At 41.7% G+C, this 26,292-nt stretch overlaps 1 protein-coding gene across 1 annotated transcript in view; it reads right to left on the bottom strand.

The window, feature by feature from the left end:
- NR5A1 (nuclear receptor subfamily 5 group A member 1) overlaps positions 1-26,292 on the bottom strand; it is a 100,806-nt gene that overhangs the window by 59,544 nt on the left and 14,970 nt on the right. The window contains exons 2-3 of the mRNA XM_075259382.1: positions 18,685-18,826; positions 11,844-12,490 (exon numbers count right to left, since the gene is read on the bottom strand). Of these exons, the coding sequence (XP_075115483.1) occupies positions 11,844-12,490; positions 18,685-18,826 (789 nt within the window). The remainder of the gene's footprint in view (positions 1-11,843; positions 12,491-18,684; positions 18,827-26,292) is intronic.

Here is a 26,292-nt window from a genome sequence, read left to right as displayed (position 1 = left end):
GCCAAAAAATAAAATACAGCTGGTTAATGGCTCTACTCACCCCAAGCGCAAAAAAATAAAACACTGCTGGTGCAAGGCTCTAGTTACCCCAAGGGTCAAAAAATAAAACACTGCTGGTTAAAGGCTCTAGTCACCCCAAGGGCCAAAAAATAAAACACTGCTGGTTAAAGGCTCTTCTCACCCCAAGGGCCAAAAACTAAATCTCTGCTGTTTAAAGGCTCAACTCACCCCAAGGGCCAAAAACACTGCTGGTTAAAGGCTAAGTTCACTCCAAGGGCCAAAAATACTGCTGTTTATAGGCTCAGTTCACTCCAAGGGCCAAAAACACTGCTGGTTAAAGACTCAACTCACCCCAAGGGCAAAAAACTCTGCTGGTGAAAGGCGCAACTCACCCCAAGGGCCTAACACTCCGCTGGTGCAAGGCTGAACTAACTTAAAGGCCCTGAAAATTAATGTTTTAGGGCTCACCCTCAAGGGTCTGAATTCTAATTTTTTAGGAGTCACCCCAAGGGCCAAAAACTAAAACTCTGCTGGTTAAAGTCTTAATTCACCCAAAGGGCCTAAAACACTGCTGGTTAAAGACTCTAGTCAACCCAAGGGCCAAAAAATAAAACACTGCTGCTACAAGGCTCTAGTCACCCCAAGGGCCAAAAAATAAAACACTGCTGCTACATGGCTCTTGGGGTGACTAGAGCCATGCAGCAGCAGTGTTTTATTTTTTTGGCCCTTGCGGTGACCCCTAAAAAATTAGATTTCAGGCCCTTGGGAAGAGCCCTAAAAATTATTTTGCAGGCCCTTGACGCGCCCTTTTCTATAGCGCTACAGCATTTTGTTTGGTGCCACGTCCTGTCATACTGACCGTCTTTTTGCTTTCACAATTGGACACTGTTGGTCTACATGCGGAGAATTCGCTACCACCACATTGAATATACAGGAGTATTCCTCTCATGTTACTTCCATCTTTTATTAAGAGTCTGATGAAGGTATCTTCTGATACCGAAAAACGTTTAGAAAAATAAAAATATGAACATTTGTTTTGGCACAACTCAAGTGTGACATACCATTATTGCTGGACTGTGGACTGGATACCCAGCTGGATCTCCACGTCCATGCCCTCGCCCACATCCCCTGCTGCTACCGACGAGGGGCACTGCTGGCAGCCCCTCTCCAGTACCTGGACTGTGGACTGGATACTTAGCTGGATGTCCACGTCCTCGCACACGTCCCCTGTTGCTACCCTGCTGCATAATTGGCAGGTTCACTTTATGCTTCTCACACTGAGAACAAGCACTCCATATTACTCAAAACGATAATGAGACGAAGATGGCCGACACTATTCTTATGTATCAGAGGTCACATGTTTTCAGCAGCCAATGGGTTTTTCCAATTTTTTTTCAATGCCTACGTTGTCGTAGTTCCTGTCCCATCTCCCATGCACAGTTATTGGTGCAAAAAACGCGCCAGGTAAGGTGGGAGGGGATACAAATTTTTACTGCGTTTGCCGCATGTTATTCAATTGGAATCGAATATATCGAACAGCCTGATATTCGATCAAATACCAATTCAATCGAACGCCGTTCGCTCTTCTCTACTTATGAAATGTGTTCTATGTTCTATCGTGTAACTTTCACCTTCTGACGTGTTCTATGTTCTATTGTGTAACTTTCACCTTCTGACGTGTTCTATGTTCTATCATGGGGCTTTCATCTTCTGATATGTGTTCTATGTTCTATCATGTAACTTTCACCTTATGTCATGTGTTCTATGTTCTATCGCTTATCTTTCCCCTTATGACATGTGTTCTATGTTCTATCATGTGGCTTTCACCTTCTGATATGTGCGTTCTATATTCTATTGTGTAACTTTCACCTGCTGACGTGTTCTATGTTCCAGTATGAATAAAATATGATTATATGAAATGTGTTTTCTTTACATTTACACAGCATCCCAACTTTTTTTTGCCAACAAAGTCACACTTTTATGCCAGAAAACTATGGAAACTAGATTCTAGTTGTAGAAATTTTTCTCTTCATGTTTTTTTTTTTTTTTACCAATCCATATATAGAGGAGTATGTTATGTCATTGAATTCTCATATTTTGCTTTTAACTCTATGCATTTTGATACTTGTAGACCACATGCACATAGAGGAATCCAGACAGGAAAAATCTATTCTGTACACCAGTCGGATTTCCTGCTTGAACTCAAAGCTAGCTGTCCCTGCTTCAATGCGGCTGTTTTGTACCATATTCTATGGTACGTAGTATTTAGGACTACCTCCTCAACTTCCTAACTCAAAAAGTTCATCTATTTTAATGGATAAATGACAATTTATGCTGAATCTTTTCAAACAAACCTATTCAATCAATCTGCTCAGATCCTCCTGCTCTATAACATGCCATCTGCAGATCAGACTGCATTATGTCCAATTGGGTCTAAAAAAAAAAAGAATATTGATATGCAGCTCAGCATTCAGATGCCAGTTCAAGGTGCACGATCCATACTTCTGGACTTCAAGAAGTTTTTTTGACTAATTTTAACAAATGGATTAAAAGTTAATTCTTAGGCTGGTCTTACGGTCTTAGGCTTATCCACAATTACGAATACACACATGTTTTGTGTGTATCCGCAAAAATGCAAGCGCCCATAAACTTCTATTTTACCTTCCGTGCCGTGCTGTAAAAGCATGGCCATTACGGACATGCGATATACAGTCCGGAACACGGTTGCGGCGCGCCACACCACTGACAAAATCTATGGTTGTGTAAGAGGCCTCATAGAAAACTATGGGACCGTAAATGGTCCGCAATTTTAAACCCACAATTGCGGACCATTTGCGGTGTAAAACTATGGTCGTGTAAGACCAGCCTTGAATAAAAGTCAAGTGTTGCGGATCTCCTCTCTATTTGAAGTTAATCTAGTAATGTTTACATGTATTGTCAGTGATACATTCAGTAAGACTTCACTTTATGTCACTGTCATTTTTGCATTTTTTTGATATCTGGGAAAATATTAAAGAAAGAGAGAAGTGTCTGTTTTTAATTTTTTTTTTTTAATAGCAAACAAAGGTTAATTCTTTATATTGTTTTCCCTCGGCACCATGGTTATGTGTGGAGACTATGGTTTTGGTATACGGCACGTAATTTTATGTCACTTGAGTGAGAATGGTATCCATGATGGGTGTGGTTGTTGAATTTCTTCTTTCATTTGAGTTTTTTACTTTTTTGTTTTTTTGTAATAATAGACCTTTGTAGGGGGGCCTTAACATTAATTATTTTTTTCAGAATACAGCTTCCTAGTATATAGTGCAGAACTAATCGGGTTCCTATAAGACCCAGCAGCTCACTGAAACCCAGTAATGGCGTGACCACTGAGCCAGCCATATTGTTGAAAACTAAGCCAACTAATAGGTACTGTCAAGATAGACTAGACAGTCTAAAGGTAGACCAGCTATTGTGATAACTACACAGTTTAGGACTGTCTAGTCTAGTCTTCATTTTAGACAGTAAATCTGCCTCATTGGGAGGAATGTATTAAGACTGAGGTTTCCAACACTAATCTTAATAAAGTCCCTGACTGGTGTGAGAAGTGGCTGAATTAGTTATTATTAGTATATCAGGATGGAGATCTAAGCCCTTCAGGAACTGGCATTGATTTCTGATATAATTCATACTAGCTTTCTGGTGCAAGTTATAATAAACTTTTTTTTTTTTTTTTTGCAAAATGTGGTGAGCGAGGTGGAGAATGAGAGATGTGGCACTTCTTTGGTGAATTGGTGTGTTACAATTATACAAATCTATGCCAGAAAACCAGCATACATAGGTTAATAAATTCACCCCATTGTGTTTTGTGAGATGCCTCGACTGGGCACAACTGTCGCTAGAAATACATCAGGTGTGTTGCAGCCAAAGTTGCCATGTACCCCTACTGTATTTAATCTTTTGGGATTTTTCTCATACTTAGACCCATACTTATTGTCTACCATACAATTTTAAAAATGAGAGAGAGCATGACAGTAACATTTTCCACTTGAAGATTGACAGAATTTGTTTGAAAAGGAAACAGTTTTGACTACATGAATAGCTACAATTGGCAGCTGCCAAGAGCCACGTGGCATGCACTCATCCTTTAACTACTGTATCACACATTAACTCTTCCCTTGTTAAACCATAGATTAGCTGAAAGGACTCTCTGAATGCCCCAACACCAATGAATAGCACTTGGGACTAGGGCCTTCATTAACCCATGCTGTACCAGCAGTGCCAACATAAAGAGCCTAAACATCCCCATTCTCAGACCCTGAACATATGGTCATTTCATGTAAGTGTTTGCCATCTGCTTCACACATAGAGTGGTGGAGAAGAAGTGAGGTGTCAAGAGCTCGACACAGAATGAACTCTTCAGTTTGTATGTTACCATTGCTAATGGATTGTGCTTGCGGCCCATCTTTCCATTCTACGTAGAGTTGGAGGGTCTTTTTATTGCTCATATTACCGCTGTTTGTACGAGTTCAGCATCTTTCCCAGTGTTTTAAAACCCCATGCAACCCAAAAACAAACAAACAAAAAAAAAACATATTCCTTCGTATGAAACTAGAAACCCACTCAGGTACAGTCTATACGGCAAGAAAAAGAAAAATATACCAACCAGGACAAAATAGACGCATTCGGTATAGACAGTACATATATACTGAAAATAATGTGAATAGTTTTGTACGTACAGTTGGGGCATGTGAGCAAACCAGGGAAAGTGGTGACACATTGCCTAGGAAAGCATAGGACTCAGTTTCCCTACAAGAGCAAGGACGCTGCTTGACTGTGAAAGGGAATGCGTCAATTTTGCCTAAAGTTTTATGTTACACGTACTTTTTAAAGAGTATATTTTTCTTTTACATGTTAATATCTAAATTAAAAAAATAAATCATGAAAATTCTGAATAATGATAGCTAAAATGTTTGAGGATTGTATCAAAGATCATATCAAAGGGAATTATAAAGGATGGCATCTAAGATTTATGAATGGTAGTATCATCAATGTTGGATGGGTATATTGCAGATGGCCAGAGCTATTGGAAGAATATATAGAAGATGATAACTGAGATGTTGGAGGAGTTTACAACCACTAAGCCAAATAATATGCTGACATTTCTTGTAGAAGATTCTTTACAGCCACCTCTCTCAGCACACTTTTGATCACACTAATGTGTAGATAAGACACAGAATCCACCTGTCACAATAAGTAAAGCTCAAAATGTATGTATTCCCCTCTCTACACAGATCACAGAACATTTCTAGAAAACTCTTACATATAAGTCAAAAGACTTTGCTCCAGACTTCTATGGCCCATGCAAATAGGAAGTGACAGACTATTTTAGGCTTTGTGGCAAGAGTTGGAAATGCAATATTTTAACTTAAAAACATAATATAAAATAAAATAAAAATATATATATATATATATACTAGCCTCTGCCCGCGACTTCGTCTGCAGGTTGTTGGCGTCGATGATCCGCCTATATTCAGCAAATTGCTGCCGTCAATGGTTTGCCATTTTGGCAGCTCTCAAGCTGTCCTGCTGCTGCATGTGTTTACACAGAGAGATAACAGCCCTGGCTTTCTCAGAAGCTGAGATAAGGTGCTGCCAAGAGCAGTGTTATATAGTATGTGAACATAAATTCATAACAGTCATGAAGCCATGTCATTTAACAGGATAAAAAGTAACCTATGTTTTAATCGAGGTTACAAACTATATATGTGCCAAATTTCACTCAAATTCGTTCAGAAGTTTTTGTGTGACTGAGGAACAAACACACAAGCATTATATATATATATATATATATATATATATATATATATATATATATATCATGGAAAATTAAAATTATCATCCCCAAAAATTAATTTTCTTACAGCATATTTCCTTTAAGTAGAGCTTAAAGGGACATTGTAGAACAGGGATGTGTTTTCTAAATAAATATATATATATATATATATATATATATATATACTGTTTATATATGTGTGTGTATATGAGTAACTGCTACTGTTTACCTAGTGCCGGGGTAATGATTTGTTGTTACGATGTATTATTGTTGTGATCAGGACAGTACAATATTCTCTATGCTTCACTTGCCCTTAATCCTCCAGCGATTGGGAACCTGCCTAGCCTGGGGATGTGCTCTTGTGTGGAGTGTTTGCACTTTCAGCTGTCACTCACCACTCCTGTATACAGACAGAAGCTCTTTAAGTGTGTGAAGCACACAAAATAAACTTCTGTCACAATATGTCAGATAAGATAATGACAGGACCATTCACAGAGCCGCACAGCATATTTAAGAGGAGACTGGTCCGCCATGCATGTGTGTGCATGAGAACTGGGAGCTACAACATAAGCTGCCAGTCCTATTATATACAGTATCATAGAAGTGGGAAAATAATATTTAAACTTAGCTTTATTTTTTTTTTTAACGTGCAAGAATTTTTTAAGCTACATTCACATGACATTGACTATTGGCCATGTGCCCACACAGCAGCATTAAATTCAATGTCAGGGAATGGGGGCTATTAATGTGACCATTATTTTGATGGTCCATTGTCATGTCATGCCTTATTTTTAACCGTAGACACGGATTCCTCCATACACTCAAATGTATCAGGTAATATGCACCCCCATGGGTGAAAGATTTCCATGAAAAAGGTTTTTTTCATGGATATTTAGCTCCTCGACCATGTGAATGTAGCCATAGAGTTTTCAATGTTTATAGAATCCATATTTTGGATGACACATTGTAAACCGACATTCACAACCGATGGTGAAAACAAATGTGAAAAACATCCATTTTTTGGACGTAAGGGGTGCCCGTTTTCAGAGATTCCGCATACAACTGAGTGTATGAAAAAATCCATGAACAAAAATGGACAAAAATAGAATATATTACCTTTTTTGACAGTCTGTGGAAACAGACCATCAAATAAAAACGACCATGAGAATAGCCCTTATTCCCCTGTATAACATTTATTGTGGCCATTAAAAAATGGTCATTACATGGCTGACATTTATTGTCATGCGAATGTAAGTTAAGGCTACATTCAGACAGCTGATGGTGAAAACAATGAAAAATGTTGAGATCCATGGAGGGATCTATGAAAATAGACAGAAATAAAACATGACCTATATTTTACAATCCATTACAACATTACAATCACAGCTCAGTAATCAGACATCTGCCTAGTAACGAGCTGTGCACCTGTGTGTCCATCACATGACCTTGGACTGCATATTACATGACCTTGGACTGCATATCACATGCCCTTGGACTGCATATCACATGACCATGGACTGTGTATCACATGCCCTTGGACTGCATATCACATGACCATGGACTGCATATCACATGACCTTGAACTGCATATCACATGACCATGGACTGTATATCACATGCCCTTGGACTGCATATCACATGACCATGGACTGTATATCACATGACCATGGACTGTCCATCACATGCCCTTTGGACTGCATATCACATGACCATGGACTAATTTGTATCTACTAGAAGTAAACACTGAATGACAGCAAACAGAGATCTAGAAAACCATGAGAAAGTATATTTCATTCATTTGTTTTAATTTATACAAACAATAACATTTTGCAGAGTAAAGATTTTCTCCAACCATCTTAGTGGTGACATTCTGTTGTCTTAATCGGTTGCCAATGGATACGACCATGAATGCAGGAACCTTTCTATGGTCCAGCTTTTGTCAGAAACCCAGCCATGAAGCTCTATTTGTGGTTGGGTTATCTTCTTGTACATGTAGTGCCCCTGCCTGAGAACCTGTCCACAATAAGGAAATTATGGCTGACAAGTGCCAGAGCATGGAAAGTTCTTGCATTCATGGTCATATCTATTGGCTACAGATCAAGACAAAAGATGTCACCACTAAGAAGTTTAAATAAAATCTCTAAATTTATATTTTCATAATTCTACACATTGAAATATGGTTGCACCCTTTAAGATGGTCACACATTACTCATGTATGACATTTATTTTATGGATGACATGTCAACCATAGTTGGCCTGTGGAGGTTAAGGGTTGGTTCACACTAGCGCTTGTATTCCATCCGGAAGTAGTCCACATGAACACCCCCTGGATGGAAAACAATCGCAATTGCAAGCGACGTGCTGTCAAAGCACACTGACCCCATAGATTATAATGGGCTCCGTGTGCTTGATGTGCACCGTCCGGACGAACGGGCAGTGGGCGGCAAGTACACAGAGTCCATTATAGTCTATGGGGTCCATGTGCTTTGACAGCACATCATTTGCAATTGCGATTGTATTCCGTCCGAGGGGTGTCCATGTAAACTTCTTCCGGACGGAATACAAGCGCTATTGTGAACCAACCCTAATAGAATGTTCTGTGGTCTGATCCTTCATGGTTGATTTCACAAGAAACCTTTTTGTATGTTTCTTTCCATTGATCACAATGGTAAAAGCAATCACTGAATAGCAATCCCAATAGATTCAATTTCCAGTGATGGGACCTTCAGCTGTTTCAAATTTATAAGATATCTGTGAGATACGTCATAATTATCTAAGATGAAAACATTCCTTCAGCAGGACACCACGAAAATTGTTTCTGTCCTGTGGGCCGTGTTATTGAGCCAGGTATACATGCTCATACAGCTGCGGGCCTCCTGCAAAGCTGAAAGATGATTTGTCACTGGGGTACCTGTAGAGATATCGATGGCCTGTGGCCCAGCCTGGCACATGGACTCACCAGGAGCTTTGCCTGCTCCCCTGTTGGCCATTCTGAACAACGTATCAACAGAATAGATGGGGGTCCATCCACTATTACCTTCCAGTGCCCCCACTCCATTTATTTCAGTGGAATGCCCAGAGATAGCCATGTGCTGTACTTTAGCAACTGTAAGCCGATGGCTGGTCAGGTAATGGAGGTGATGTACATCTCACCTAGACTACTAAGGTGGGTGAGATGAGAAAACTCCAGAAGGAATGTTTGTTCTCAGCAGACAAATTTCGTCTGCTGAGTATTTTGATAAATGCTCAGTATTGGGCTGGATTTTTAGGAATGGTTGATAGTGGGACCTGTCATTCCACCCCCCTCCAGTCCACACTTTGGGGATGTTACGGCAGCGACACAGCTACAGAGAGTCTGCTCATCAAGGGAGGCTTAAGAAGTCAGCTCCAGCAGCAGACTGGGGGCAGAGTTTGGCTGGAGAGCCAACTGAAAGGCCTTATTTTTGGAACTGTGTCCTGAATGATTCTACTGACTTTTGATTTCAGGTGAGGTAACCTATTCTTTGTTTAGTTAGAGCCTAGCCGGGCAGGTATTTATTTTTGCATTGCTTACTTTTTGTTACTTTTTGAGTGAAAATAAACTCTACCTTTGTTTTGGACTAAAGAATCCCTGACACAACTCATCCTCTGTACCTAGAGGGGAGAGTTGCGTTGGTGAGAAAACCCCTTTAAGCCTATACTGTACATTATGTATAAATGTATAGGAGTATATAAATGAGTTTATTACATTTTTGTAGTAAGTTTACTACATAGTCTGAAGTCTTTGGTCTGGTGAAGGATGAGACAGATTAACTAAATGAGAAATTGATGGTTCAGCCATTAAAGTACAATGTTGTAAATCTGAGTATACTTTACAGAAAGGAAAATCAACCATAAAACGAAAAGATCAACTAGCCAATTCCCCAATGTCGCTCCCAAATGTGCCCGTACATGACCAATATTGATCGTCTGTGGATGGAATAGCCTCATCCACAATTTCTCAATGTCCCATCTTTCAATTATATCTCCTGGGTGACACTCGGAGCTCCCAGGACTAGTTATTGCTTTGACACCTGGACCCTGTTGGTGATAATAAATACTAAATCATTACCTCAACCCAGACAAACTAAATTGTTTTGTCACCTTACATGGGTCTTGTCATTGTGTTGGCCTCTGGTCTGTACAGACTAGACTATGTCTCAATATGAATCAGTGATAAAAGCTAAAATACATGGTGTATGTCTTGCCTTTAAAGCCATGCGACAAGCAATTTACACCATGGATTTGGAGATTCATTTCTTTCCTTCCGAATGGAAAAATTTGCAATTCTAGTTTTCTTGTCTTTTCTGTCACACAAAACCTTATTGTGTATATGTGTCAACCTTACAAATAAGAAGGATGGGCAGTGTAAAAAATGGGTCTGTACTTTTTATAAACTTCGGATGGTTGTGATATCTCTGCTTCCAGTCACTGAATAAGGCCTTATTCACACTAAGATCAAAAACAGCTGTGTGCCAACTGATTTTAGGAGACAATGGGGCAGATTTATTAGGACTGGCGTTGAGTACACCAGCCTTACTATAGGCCCCCGAAAAGACGGATTTTGTACAAAGGCTGCGCCCATGTGCCAGAATGTAGATCTATGCCATTTAGGACTTCCTAAAAAAAAACAGAAAACTGGCATGAATTATAATAAATATGGCAGGTTAAGCTTTTCCCTCCCCATACCCACCCCGCTCTTCACTCCACCTGCATCGTAAAAAGTAGTGAGTGAGGTGCAGAATGGAAGATGTGGCGCACATTTGGAGCAAGATAGAACCACTAAATATGTGCCACATTACTACACTGGTATAGATGGGATAATAAAATTCTCCAATTGATTACAATGTAGCTATTCACATGTCCATTTTCATGATAGTCCATTTTGACCTTAGAGTCATATCTATGCGGGCTCTGTGAAAATGGGTTCTAGATGGATGCAAAATGTCTGTGAAGAAGCGTACCATTTTGTCCATTTTTGGTTGTTTTTATCAATGGCCATGGGAATACAGCCTAAGAATCATTGCTTACCTGTTCCTGGTCGTGAGATGGTGCATACCTTTTCACAGTACAAAGCTTAGAGATCTCAGCTGTGCTACTTATTACATCAGCAGGACAGATTTGCATAGGACGCACCCCTGAGTGTTTTCTTACTTCTGGAGGAGAACTTTTGCCATGTTTTTTTCAGAAGTACTTACCCCCTACCTACTGGATCTCTGCATGGAGAGTCATTAGAGTATCTCACACAACTAATTAGAACCCTATCCTGTACTGATGAGGAACAAATCCAAAACTGTGTTGTCCATGGATGACCATCTCTGTTTTGGCTAAGGCTATGCTCACACTGCTGTTATTAATGTTCGTTGCGGTCATCCATTATAGGGTGATGCTAATAGACTAATGAACTCAGATGGAACTGATACTAATGTAAAAATCATGATGGATACTCTTTTTTTGGGGGGGTGGGGGGAGGTTTGTAACAGAAAAAAAGTCCTGGCTTTTTTCGACATATCTCATAAACCATTAAAAAAAGAAAAAAAAAACCATTTTTCATCATCTTGAAGGGACAGCACATTGATGCTGTCCGGGATTCTTGCAGACCCTTGAAATTTACTGTAATAGAAGTGTTTGGTCTGCAAAATGTACCAAAAGCTCTGTTTTTCTCCATGGCTTAGTGGTCTCTAGAAGCAAACCGACGTCTCCAATCACCCATTAAATGGGTGTGATTAAAGTCTTAGAGATGCAAATCACTAAATATTCCCCTACTGGAGACCAAGTGATCTGCTTTAGTGTATGTGGTAACCACATCCACAGGGAAAACTAAGTATTACACACTGTACATTCAAACCAGTGGGTTGTGGATAAAGCAGGACTGGACAGGTCTTCCAGAGTAAAATATGGTCTTTATAACCACTCTAGTCTTGAGATGATGTGTTATCTGAATTATCTAAACTGGATATCATTAAAATTACATCAAACTGTTGTTATAAGATAATTAGAAAAAAATTACCTCCAGCTCCTTAAAGTAAATACAACTCCGAGCCCATTCCACTATGGAGAAGAGAGTCTGATCGGCCATTTTGCACATTAAGCCGAACATGCTGAGTTTCTCATGTCGGCTCTTGTTCTGTTCCTGTTGCAGGCACGACAATATCCTCGCCTTTACTTGAGGCTCATCTGGCTCCAGTTGTAATAACTTAAGGATCACTTCAGGTATATCTGGTGGAGAAGTGCTGGTATAGGGCTCGGTGTATACATAAGGTCCTGCCGGGGCTGGCTCGTGTACGTTTGTGTAGTGGTCTGGGTATTCAGATTTGATGGCACGGCTCTGGAATGAGGAATAGTGGTAGCCAGATAGAGGAGCATGATTAGGCATAGTAATTCCCAATGGTGGGGCTCCGTAAGGACCTCTATCGTATTCAACAGGTGTCATTGGCACTGGGTTTGATGGCACATTTTTAGATACAGGATGAATGGTATGGATGTTGCTGGGGATGGTATAGTCATTTTGCACTGGGGGCACAATCTGTGGGACGGTTTCCAGCTTGATACCATTTGCACGTATCAAGGCTTTTTTCTGCTGCTTTAAGGCACGATCCCGTTTATACATGGGCCCAAACTTGTTTCGCCCTCCTCGCATTCGGTCAGCACGAACAGCTATGGAAAAGTAAAAAGACAAAATGCCAATGTTAGAGAATCCATAGCAACACATATAAAAGGATCATCAAGGGTGGTCAAGTGACTTTTACATGTCTATATCAGGAAGTGCAGAAACGGGCAAGGAAGCGGCAAGACGAATATGACCTCTTTTATGAGTTTAATCCATTCGGACCTGAAAAGCCCCTTAAACATTTTTGAGAAATCCCATTGAGTGATAAAGATTTATCAAAAATGGTTCAAGACGAAAATGGATTTTGTAGACAGCTATAGGATTATATTTTATTCTCTAGTTATAGGAGCATTATTTTCCTTTACAACTGGGATAAATATACAGAATAGTTCAGTATGAGCAAATTTAAAGAAACTCTCAAAATCTCGTGTGCATGTCACTGACTTGTAGATTTTGTGGATTTTGCAGCTTGTCAATTTTTTTGCAATTGGAAAAACTCTTGAAATATCTGCATCAAATTCATTTTTGTGTGCATAAAGACATATGGTTTGTTTCTGTCTCATGTAAATTAATCTTAAAGGGATTCTACCATTAGAATCCCTTTTTTCAATACTACCACGTCAGAATAGCCTTAAGAAAGGCTATTTTTCCCCTACCTTTAGGATTCTTCTCCGCGATGCCGTTTTGGTGATATTCCTCCGTTTCTCCATATGCAAATGAGTCTCCAGACAGCACAGGGAGAGGTCCCCCTGTACTAAAACAGCACAGGGGGCCTCCCCTGTGCTGCCTGCAGACTCTCCAGTGATACCCTCCATCTTCTTCTCGAGACCAACTCTTCACCACCACTTCATCCAAAAACGCTGACTGCGCATGTCCATCGGCCATTTTCCTGTGGCCTCTTACATGATTGTCCATTCAGCCACAGGAAAATGTCCGATAGACATGCGCAGTCGGCGCTTTCAGATGAAGACGCGGTGAAGAGGCGATCTCAAAAAGAAGATGGAGGACATCGCTGGAGAGTCTTCAGACAGCACAGGGGACCACCCTCTGTGCTTTCTGGAGACTAATTTGCACATGGAAAAAACGGAAATATCACCAAAATGGCAGCACAGAGAAGAATTGTAAAGGTAGGTTAAGAATAGCCTTTCTTAAAGCTATTCTAACGTGGTATTACTGAAAAAATGTTAAAAAAAAAAAAATGTTGCGGAAACACTGCTTTTTTTGTTGAAGATTTTGCTGCGATTTTATGAGCCAAAGTGGCTGAAAAAGAAATAGAAAATATAAATGAAGCTCTTCTGTTTAATTCACTCCTGACTTTGGCTTAAAATTAAGCAGCAAATTCTGCTAATTTCCTTAGCATAGGTCATCAATATCAGATCAGTGGGGGTCTGACACTCAGACACCTCCACCTCTTAGCTGCCACAACATGTACACAGTGTATGAAGCAAACAGCTCCATACATTTTGTAGTGGCCGTGCTGGGGTACTGCCACTCAGCTCCCATTCAAGTGGTTGAGAGCTGTTTTCTGCTGAATAAGACTAGTCCCAAATCACTTCTTAAAATAGAAATCAGCAATTCTGGCAACAATTCTGCAATATATTAAGAATTATACAAAAGGTTAGCCAAAGAATTTGGAGACGAGTATTAACTATTTGTGTCTAAGAATAAAGCAGCTGTTTCACACTCCTTAGTGTACATTCAAGAATGTGTCATCTTGTGTGGGAGTTTTGCATGGCCCGGCCAAACTCTGCAGAATGAACTTCCCTATATCTCATACATCCCAAGGAGGAGGAAGTCTGGTTGGATGACATCGGGACTAAAGATTCTATTCTAGAATAGCCACACAGGAAGGGGAGAGACCTCAGTGCACAGGAAGGGAATGTAATAACATGAAATCTGCCATAAAAGTGAAGCAAGCCATTCAGAGACAATCTGAATATGTTTCATGTTGCAATGAGTCTCTGTATTTAAAAGGAACTCATCCTGTTGAAAATGCCATCTAATGGGCAAGCACAAAATGAGCCAACCAGATTGATACATTGTTATGGGGAAAGATTCAGCAGAGTTAGTTATTCATTCCTCTGCTTTTTCTGAATTTAAGAGTTCAATGGGTTATTCTATTTATTCATTGACAGTTATCACTGTTTTTATACCCTCATACAGTGAAATCTGCCAGTCACTGGACTCCAGAATAAGCAGAGATTTTATTGAATGAATTACTTGTTCTAGTGAATGAATAGACCAGCCAGAATGGGCCATCAAAGCAGGAGGTAAAAAGGGACAGGACATCAAATATCCCCCATTAGTTCGGTATTTGGTGTGTGGCTTTGGGGCTAAAAATATTAGTAAGGTCCGACATTCAGCAATCCTCATCACTCAGCTTCTCTCAGCAGCTGATACAAAGAGAATGGAGCAGGAAGGATATAGCGCCGTTCTCTGTATAGTGGCCAGATCAGCGTACTGCAGAGCAACTCCTATTTACTTGAATATCTAAGTTCCGCTACTACACAGAGAAGGTGCTCCATTCTCTGTCTATCAGCTGCTGAGAATAGAGGATTGGTGGGGGTGCCAAGTGTTGGGTCACTAATCTGATATAGGTTACCTATCTTTAGGATAAGTCATCAATATTTTAAGTCTAGAATTCCCCTTTGAAAATCCTGCAAATGGAATTCAAGTTATGGAGGTATAACCTGATAACTGCAATTTATAGCTAAAGCTCCTCATTCTAGTTCTGTTCTGTGGCAGGGGGGTAAAGATGGTCAATTAATGAGGGCCGATAGGACCAGATGATCATCTTATGTTGTATGGGCTTGATACTTTTATTCTGAGAAGAGAGAATATACTGCCAGTTGTGTCTAGCAGTGCTTGTATCCAATGTATATACTTGTTGTAGTATATATAGATAGCTGATTATTATATAGGTATATGGTGTCTAGTAAAATATAGGAAGAATTGTCACTGCTCACCAAATATGAAAAATACAATTGACCCAACTTGGTCGTGATGCACAAGAAACATCTCCCTGGACTTGAGAGAAGGCTTTCTGGGGATATTTCAATATTGTATCTGGAACAAATGTCTTTAAATTTCGGGTTCTAATGTTTGTAAGTACGTTTTCAGTTCTGAAGCTTCTCCCCCAGATATATCTCTCACACTTCTTGCTTGTTCCATCTACAGAAAATTGATAATTCTGTTGTGTAGATGTCTGTCACGTAGTAAATACCTTTTCTTGTATGAGCAGCACCAATTTCATCAATTCACAACTAAAAGTTCATTTTGGATCACGGCACCTGTGGCATTATCATTAGCCCAGACGTCATGTCCGATTTGTTATGTCCGATACATACAGTACATTGACTTCTTTAGATAGTACATAGCACAATTTGTTTCTACCCATAATAAAAAGGAGATCTCGAGCGGGAAACAAAGTGCTCTTTGGCGTATACATTTCGTGTAGCGTCACCAATTCAGCTTTTAGTTGTTGCAAAAGTCATTAGTAAGTATTAGAATTAGTTTGTATTCTATGGTGAACCTGTCAGACTATTCAGCCAGAGACTACAACTAGGAAGTCATTTTGTTGTCTTTTCACCATTCAAGGTCACACGGCAGACCAAACTAATTAAACTGGAGTGATAACATGAAATTCTAGCTGCTTTCTGTACAAAGTGCTAGTTTTTATTATAAAAATGGTTAACTCATTAATGACATCCATTATTAGATCGAGGTAACTCCCGGAAACTCCAGCAAACAGCAGAATCTACCGGGAAAGTCATAGCCATCCAAGTATTTCTGATGCTGCGACTGCAAGACATTCCTTTTAAGTATACATTTTTTGTATACCAACAATGGGGTAGATTTATTAAGATTGGAGTACTGTATGCCAGTCTTAATTAAGTCTTACACTTCCATGCGCCTGAATGGAGATTTAGGAACTGGAGTAGATTTTCATTTTAACTCACGCCAGAAAACTAAGCTGGGTTATAATTAGAGATGAGCGAACACTAAAATGTTCGAGGTTTGAAATCCGATTCGACCAGCCGCACACTGTTCGACTGTTCGAACGGGTTTCGAACCCCATTATAGTCTATGGGGGGAAATGCTCGTTTCAGGGGTATGCAACATTCGATCAAATTCTACTTACCAAGTCCATGAGTGAGAGTCGGGTTGGATTTTTCTCCCTGCGCAGCGTCCCCGTGTCCTCTTCCGGCCTTGAATTCACTCTGCTAGGCATCGGGCCTAGGCAGAGCCAACTGCGCACGCCCGCACTACAAGAAAATGGCCGCTTACAGTGCAGAGTGAATTCAGAGCCAGAAGAGGACGCGGGGACGCTGCGCAGGGAGAAGACTTCTAAAGGTAAGAGAAGAACCAGTGTTGATTGGCCGACTGTATAGCATTCTGCCAATCAACGCTGGTTCTGCATCGTATCTTAACTTCGAACAGCTAGTAGTATTCGATCGAGTACGAGTATTTTGAATACCGTAGTATTCGGTCGAATACCTACTCGATCAAATACTACTCGCTCATCTTTAGTTATAATGAATCTGTCGGGCCTAGGTGTTCCCGTGTAATGTGGTGAGTGAGGCATAGAGCGTGGCACACATTTGGCACAAGGGCCTTGCACCAAATGTATGCCACCATATCATCTTTCTAAGCCTCTAAGCCAGAAAAGTAGCCTAAATGCCCACTATTGACGCCATGAGACAAGGTATGTAGCAGTATGCATAGGGTTGGTATAAAATATTATACCATTAGAGATGAGCGAACACTGTTCGGAACAGCCGTTCCGAACAGCACGCTCACAGCACGATCCCATAGAAATGAATGGAAGCGGGCGGCACGCTGGGGGTTAAGCGGCCGGCCTCCGGCAAAGTCTGCGTGCCAGGTGCTTCCATTCATTTCTATGGGAGCGTGCTGTTCGGATCGGCTGATCCGAACAGTGTTCGCTCATCTCTATACACCATATTAGGCTCCGTTGCCATGGAGTAACACACCGCTCATTCCTCATGGGCGGCTTTTTAACCCATTGATTTCAATGTGTAGCGCGCATAAGACGGCACCCATTGAAGTCAATGAGATTCTGGTTTGAAGCTCTCACTCTGACACGTTTATGTGTCAGAATGAGTGGCACGTTATTCCATGGGAACGGAGCCTTACACAGATCATTGATTTCCAAGAGAGTTCCAACTCACTGCTCAATAAAGTATATATACATAATTTCCATTAATACCAGGTGTTACCTTTTTCCCCATTTTTAATAGTTTGAAGAACCTAAGACAAGAACTAACCCTACTCTGAGACATTTGGGACCTCATTTTGACAATATCCCAATAATTATATAATACTAGCTTTTACCCGCGACTTCGTCTGCGGTGATTTGAGAATTGGGCGGACACAGACGTGTGAAACTGTAAAAGTGCTTTAAAAAGTTTGGTGAGCTAGCTGATGTGATGTGTTATATTGTGTATGTAGTGATACAGACAATGTGATGTGTTGTATTGTGTATGTCGTGATACAGACAATGTGATGTGTTGTATTGTGTATGTCGTGATACAGACAATGTGATGTGTTGTATTGTGAATGTCGTGATACAGACAATGTGATGTGTTGTATTGTGTATGTCGTGATACAGACAATGTGATGTGTTGTATTGTGTATGTCGTGATACAGACAATGTGATGTGTTGTATTGTGTATGTCGTAATACAGACAATGTGATGTGTTGTATTGTGTATGTCGTGATACAGACAATGTGATGTGTTGTATTGTGTATGTAGTGATACAGACAATGTGATGTGTTGTATTGTGTATGTAGTGATACAGACAATGTGATGTGTTGTATTGTGTATGTAGTGATACAGACAGTGGAAAGCTATATGTAAATGTGAGTGAGTAGAGTGAGGGCTACTCCTGAGGTGACAGTAAGGAGTGTGCAGACAGGTTGAGGCAGGAAATGCCAGGCAGTGTGTGTGAGTCTATAGCTGGGGCTAGGAGTCCTGCTTTTGTGAGTCTCCTGCTAGGAAGCCATGTTGTTTAGTGGCACCAAAAGTAGCCTGTGACTCAATCCTAAGGGAAAACTATGTTTGTGGAAAATTGCACGCAAATCCGTCCAGGCGTTTTAGCGTGATTGAGGAACAAACATCCAAACTCACAAACATCCAAACATCCAAACACACAAACTTTCACACTTATAATATTAGTAGGATACTATAAATCTCTGTGCAGGCCACGTGTAATCCTCTTACCTTCCAGTCGCATTCCTACATTAAGACACTTTTGGAAACGGCAGTATGGACACCTCTTCCTTTGAGTTTTGTCTATTTTACAGCTTTGGTTTTCTGTGCACGTATACCGCTTGTTATTTTGGACAGTCCTCTTGAAGAAGCCCTGGATTATACAAGGAAAGAAACCAAGTGGGTATGAAGGGCATATTCTAATAAAATAAAGGAAAAATCAAGCACTGTACCAAAACAGATATAACATGGAAATAGTCAGAATAGATGTTTTTCCTCTTCTGAGGTCTACATATACTAGGACCATTAAGGTAAGTCGATAGATATTGAGTCAGATTTATTACACCTTGTATGCCAGTTAGACTTTGTTCACATCTGTGTTGCAGTCTCCGTCTGAGACTTCATCGCAGGAGAGGAAAGTTCTGCTGGGAAGTCTATGGGGTCTGTGGGGAACCACTGTTTTAGCAGAAGGGCTCTCCGTGGTTCGGGTCCCACGGTGGATACAAATGAATTAGAGCAGGAACAAGTGTGAATCTAGCCTTATCTGGCATAAAAATGTCCTTTCTCTGCTTTTTGTTGCCCTCACCATTTTTTTGGGTGAGGATTAGATTTCCTATAATTTGTGGCAGTTTATTGATTGATACTTGGAATTCACATCAGTTGTGAGCTGGTGTAAATTTAACCCCTTAGCGACCCTTGACGTAACTGTACGTCATGGGTCGCATGGGGATGTATGGAGCGAGCTCACACGCTGAGCTCGCTCCATACACGGCAGATGCCGGCTGTATCATACAGCCAGGACCTGCCAATAACAGCAGCGGTCGGTGCCCGAGCCGATCGCTGCTGTTAACCCTTTACACACTGCGGTCAAACGTGACCGCAGTGTGTAAACGGCGCCGGCGGCATGGGCGCCGCCATGTTTCGCCGATCGCCGCCCTCCTGAACGTCACATGAGGGCGGTGATCGGTTGCTATGACAGCCGGAAGCCTATTGAAGGCTTCCAGGCTTGTCTCTGCATGAGATCTATTAGACGATGCCAGAGGCATCGTCTAATAGAAGTGCTGCGATTTTCCTATTCACTGCAATACTGTAGTATTGCAGTGAATAGTATGAGCGATCAGACCCCCTAGGTTTCAAGGTACCTAAGGGGTCTGATCATAAATGTAACAGAAGAAAAAAAAAAGTTTTTAAAAGTATTAAAAAAATAAAAAAAATACAAAAGTTCAAATCACCCCCCTTTCCCTAGATTAGCTATAAAAGTAATTAAAGAACATTAAACATAAACATATTAGGTATCCCCGCGCTCCAAAATGCCCGAACTATTAGAATATTAAAACATTTATCCCGTACTGCGAACGGCATAGCGGCAAAAAAAATAAAAACCGCCAAAAAGCGTTTTTTTCAACACTTTGCCTCCTATAAAAAATTGAATAAAAAGTGATCAAACCATCAGATCTTTCCCCAAATGGTATCAATAGAAACGTCATCTTGTCCCGCATAAAAAGACACCACAACCAGCTCCATACATGGAAATATGAAAAAGTTACAGGTGTTAGAACATGATGACACAAAAATTTTTTTCTATTTTGCAAAGTTTATCATTTTTTTAAAAGTATCAAAACATTTCAAATACTATATAAATTTGGTATCACCGTGTTCGTACTGACACGTAGAACACAGGTAACATGTCATTTGTACCAAACAGTGAACGCTGTAAAAATTAAACCCATAAGAAAATGGCGCAAATGCATTTTTTCTCCAATTGCACCTCATTCTGAATTTTTTTCCAGCTTCCCAGTACATTGCACAGCATATTGAATGATGCCATTACAAAGTACAATTTGTCCCGCAAACAATAAGCCATCATGTGACTCTGTGAACTGAAAAATGAAAAAGTTATGGCTCTTGAAATGTGAGGAGGGAAAAACGAAAATGCGAAACCAAAAAATGGCCGGGTCCTTAAGGGGTTAAGTGCAGGCGCGTGGGCATGCAAAGGCTGCTCCTGATTTATAAGGAGGCAATAGGATTGTCAAAAATGAGGCACACCCTTCGCTGGTGCAGGGCATATGAAGACTAGTGTTGAATATGCCAGTCTTTATAAATCTCCTCTACTATCCCTCTGAAGGACATACATGGAGTGCCATTAATTTAACTGTATGGTGGTCTGGAGCTTTCCTGACTGTATGTGGTTTATATCACTGGACTCGTAGTGATTATCTGACAGGCCAGCTTCTGCATTAAAATATGAGGCAATCGCTTTAAGGCTAAGGTCTCACGTACAGGCCACTGCAGGAAAAACCACAGTGGCAATGCAGTACCATATTTCCAGCAGCTATTTTCACAAAAAGTCCACCAGAGGCTTCCTCTGCGGACTTTCTGTCTCCATTATACTTATAGGGAAACCGCCGGTGTTTCCATAGGTATAATTGAAATGCTTTTGAAAACTGCAAATATGCAATATGTGGATGGGATATGCTAGAATCCCATCCACTTTGCAGCAACTGTAAAATACTGTGGTTTTTTTGCCACGGTGATTCTGCCGCAGCCAAACCATGGCATTTATGCCACGTGAAGCCCCAGGCTAGAGAAGACATATTGATTGCTGCAGTCTCTAAACTATTTACCAAGTACAGGCAGCGCTATACCTTGTATAGTGGCTGTGCTTGGCTATTGCAGCTCTGCCCCATTAATTTGAATGGGACTGAGCTGCAGTAAGACTATGTGACCAAAGGACATGATGCCGCTGCCTGAAAAGAGAACTGGCAGTCAATATCAATATTGTATCCATTTTAACTTCATCACTTTGTACAGAGGTAATTTAGAAACATTGTGTAAGTTGTCCATAGCAGGGGCACAGCCATAAGGGATGCAACTGTGCCAGTTGCTACCTTGGCGTGGACCCTGAGGAGACCACAAAGGTCTTTCTGCCACATAAAATACACCACCATTCTAAATGGCACAAGGCAGGATGGGATCCCATTACAGATTTCACATTCAGTTTCCTCAGTATCAAGTTACAACTCTGGTCCATGGCAACCAAACACAGCACAGCTTTCATTTCATAGTCTGTCCTTGAAAACTGAAACCTGCGCTGTGATTTGTTGCTCTGGGCAGATTCTCTTTTACGCAGGTTTCTAGGCCCTTTTCTTCAAATGTATATACAGAACTGTGAAAATGTGTTAGTCATTCAAAAATAGTAGTGTTAAAGGCCTACTCACAAAATCTACCTCAAATCCATGCCACGTTCTCTTTCTGTCTTTACAGGTTTTGTCATTATGGACTCTTAACCTTTATTCACAGGACAAGAGACATGTGTCCAACCACAAGGTCCCCCAATGATCAGGAGGATAAAGGACTGAACCTCCCCCCCGTCCAAGGGTCCCCCAATGATCAGGAGGATAAAGGACTGAACCTGCCCCCCCCCCCCCCCAAGCTTCCTTTTGAATTCAGTACCAATGTGTTTGCATGACTCTCTCTCCATTCATTTTTATGGGGCTTCAGGTGGTGCTGGTATAGGCAGCCCCACTAAAGTGAATGAAGCGTCATTCAAGTATGCTGCTTTCACTAGGAGATTTTAGGGGTACTTTTGGTCCCCCATCTTCCTGATCTTTGGGGCTTCTAGAAGTCAGTCAGAGTGATCAGACACCTGTGTCCATATCGGCACTACCACTTTAATCTGTCTTCCATTGATTTCAATGAAATTAAAGGACCAAAACAGGACAAAATAAGGTCCTGCTTTCAGCAGAAATCTCTATTTTTGACAATTAACCAAATTAAGTGAATGAACAAAAAAAGGAATCTAAATCCCATCAATATTTGGTGGAACCAGCCTTTGCCTTTAAAAGGGTTTTCTGGGATTTTGATATTGATTGCCGCGGCCTTTTTATTACCTACCAAGCTCATTGTCATACATTGTATAGAGGCTGTGTTTGCTATTGCAGCCAGCCCCACTCATTTGAATTAGATTGAATTTGGCCATGTAAGCAATAGATATCATATTCCTGGATAACCCCTTGAAAACACATCAATTGTTTAGGACAGTTTTTGAAGGAACTCGGCACAGATCTTCTGTGAATGTAGGCAATCTCCAATCTTTCTGTCGAGCTGACGAGATGCAATAACATCGAAACGGCCGTCCTCAGTTGAGAGACTGTACCTGGTAATAATCCCAGCATCATTGCAAAACAAAGGCCTCTTGGAAGGTTGAGCATGATGTTAAAGGGAGCAGCCTTTATTGGGCTATTTTCACTGAGATTCTGTCTTCCTAATTACATCAGGGAAGACAGGCTTGCGCATTCCAGTGAGCGCCCTCTATTGGTTTGCAACACTGAGGCACCTGACTTCCTAATTACATCATGGAAGACAGATTTGCATATTCTTCCATAGTCTCTTGCAAAGTGGAGTGCTAAAGGCTTAATAAGTCTACACATACCTATATGGTGGTCTCTCCCCAAGAAGTGACGATACCCCCCTTACCATGTAATCCCAGACAGACTGGATGATGTTGAGATCAGAGCTCTGTTGGGGCCATATCATCACTGTCAGGACTCCTCCAAAAGGCAAAGTTTGCACCAAATATTGATGGGATTTACATTTTTTTTTGTTCATTTTGTTAATCACTAAAAAATAAACTATTAACACTTCTATTCCTGAAAGCATTTTTATTTTACAGCATTTTTTCACAACTGCCTAAAATTATTGCACTGTACTGTACATATATTGTTCTAAACAAAGCACAGACTTCAGACTAACCACGATTTTCCATTTCACAAGTAGCATTTAATAGTCTGAGCTGAGGATGTGTCAGGTGAACACAGATTTCTACAGATTTACGACAACACTATATTGTTTCCTCTTTTCCTTCATTGAGTTGCATTCTTGACATGTCTCCATACAATATCTTTGTATCCACTCGCAGCCTCCCAATAATTGTGCACATACTAGCCACCCAGGAGCCCATATTCACACAATGCAGTTACATTCATCCCGGTTGTTACAATGTTCTCTGTGGATTTTTCTATCAACATTGTTTCAAATTTTTCAGATCTGCTCCATACAAACAACAGATCCCTTTATGTAGGAGACTAAATGACAACCTTCTCCCAACACGATAACTTGCAAGTAGAATCTGCTATTCCTAGATGCTCAGGTCTATTTGATACAGTACAAATCCTGGGCTGTGCAAGAAAAGCATTGTCCTATATATGGAATATTCATTCCATATTCCAATGTGAAATCACTAAAGGTACTGAGCATGGGTGCTGGGTGCCAGGGGAAGGGGATGTCACCTGAGTGATTAGATACAAGACAATAAAATGAACATTATCAGTGCTATAGCAAGCCTAACTATGACTATGCTAAAAGGGGTTATTCATCTTCATAACATTGATGGCCAGTCCTTAGGTCAACGGGGTTCCAACACCTGGGACCCCACAGATCAGCTGTTCTAAGACAGCACAACTCCCAGTAATCATTATATACCAGGAGCCAAACTCAATCGCCATACAAAATATAGTGCCAATTTTAAGTAAAGCAGTGCTATCCTCCTGAAGTCTATGGGACAGTCCTGTACTTTTCTTTGGAGAGCAGAGTGGCTCCCAGCCTATAAACAGAGGCGGATCCAGGGCTGGGCGAGCCGGGCAACTGCCCGGGGCCCCGCGCTTAGCGGGGCCCCGCGGCCCAGCCCTAACAAAATGGTCCCAGTCAGCCTCGGCATAGTCGGGCAAGTGCCAGGGCCTGCAGAGCCTCTGGGGGCCCCCCGGCACTTGCCTGTCACGATTTCAGCTCATCGGCGTCCACCCGTCGATGAGCTGAATCGCGATTAAAGCAGGAGCTGTGAGCTCAGCTCCTGTTTTAAAGCTCCGGCCCGGCTTGCGTGTGTAGGCGCGATGACGTCATCACGCTTACACACGCAAGCCGGGCCGCAGCTAAGCAGGAGCTGAGGTCACAGCTCCTGCATCGCGTATGTGACTGCACTGGAGTGAGAGAGAGGAGCGTCGGGGGAACGATGGAAGGTGAGTGATAGAAGGTGAGTGTAAGTGTTTGTTTTGTATTAAATATAAAGGTGGAACATAATGAAGGGGGCCCATGAAACTGGGGGGGCAAATGAAGTGGAGGGGGGGGGAACGGCATGACACTGGGGAAGATGAAGGGGGTGGGGAGAGAACGGCATGAAACTGGGGACAGAGATGGAGGGGGCCCAAAGAAACTGGGGGGCAAATGAAGGGGAGGGGGGGAACAGCATGACACTGGGGCAGATGGAGGGGGGGAGAACAGCATGAAACTGGGGCAGATGGAGGGGGGAGAACAGCATGACACTGGGGCAGATGGAGGGGGGAGAACAGCATGACACTGGGGCAGATAGAGGGGGGGAGAACGGCATGACACTGGGGCGGATTGAGGGGGGAGAACGGCATGACACTGGCAAATGAAGGGGGGGAGAACAGCATAACACTGTGGCAAATGAAGGGGAGGAGAACGGCATGACACTGAGGCAGATGAAGGGGGGAGAACAGCATGACACTGGGGTGGATGGAGGGGGGAGAACAGCATGACACTGGGGAAGATGAAGGGGCGAGAACGGCATGACACTGGGGCAAATGAAGGGGCGAGAACGGCATGACACTGGGGCAAATGAAGGGGGAAAGAACGGCATGACACTGGGGCAAATGAAGGGGGGAGAACAGCATGACACTGAGGCAGATGAAGGGGGGAGAATGGCATGATACTGGGGCAGATGAAGGGGGGGTGGCGGCATGACACTGGGGCAGATGAAGGGGGGGAGAATGGCATGACATTGGGGCAGATGAAGGAGGGAGAACGGCATGACACTGGGGCAGAGACGGGGGGGGGGGACATGAAACCGGGCAGATAAAGGGGGAGAGTGGCATGAAACTGGGGACAGAGATAGAGGGGGGGACATGAAACTAGGGGTAGATGAAGGGTGTATATTAAAATGGGGAGAGATGGAGGGGGGGACATATAATTTACGGGTGACTGTAGGAGGATTATACTGTGTGGAATCACATGAAAAATGAATGAGAATTGGCGGAGTCAACATAAAAGTGGGCGGGGCCTAATTTGCTGCGGCGCACTGCACGTAGGGCCCCTCCAAAGTCAATTGCCCAGGGCCCCGCAAACCCTGGATCCGCCACTGCCTATAAACATTACTGGGAGTTGTCCTGGAACAGCTAGTTGATGGGGAGCCTGGATGTCGGACCCTCGCACATCTAATATTAATGGCTTATCCTAAGGATAGACCAGCAATATTACAAGGGTGGATAACCCCTTTAGGATAAGGCCCCATATTGTGGAAATGCAACTTTTTTGTTGCAGATTTTGCTGCAGTTTTTTGAGCCACAGCCAGAAATGGATTGAGCAGAAGGTACAAGTATATGAGCTTCTTATATATTTCTCATTAATTTTGTACTCATTCTTGTCTTTGGATTAAAAAATGTACCAAAACCTGCAGAAAAAAAAAAAAAAAAAGCTGAGTTTCTGCAACATGGGGCCTTAGTCTTAAAGGAGGTTTGGGGGGGGGGGGGGGTAAATTTCCAGCAGTGCATATACAACACCAGAAGGGTCTATATACTACACTATGCACCATGCTGTGAAAAAAAA

This window comes from Leptodactylus fuscus, chromosome 11 (assembly GCF_031893055.1).
Source record: "Leptodactylus fuscus isolate aLepFus1 chromosome 11, aLepFus1.hap2, whole genome shotgun sequence".
NCBI classification, from domain to species: Eukaryota; Metazoa; Chordata; class Amphibia; order Anura; family Leptodactylidae; genus Leptodactylus; species Leptodactylus fuscus.
The sequence above is the reverse complement of the archived record's forward strand: the minus strand, read 5'-3'. Positions and strand labels throughout refer to the sequence as shown.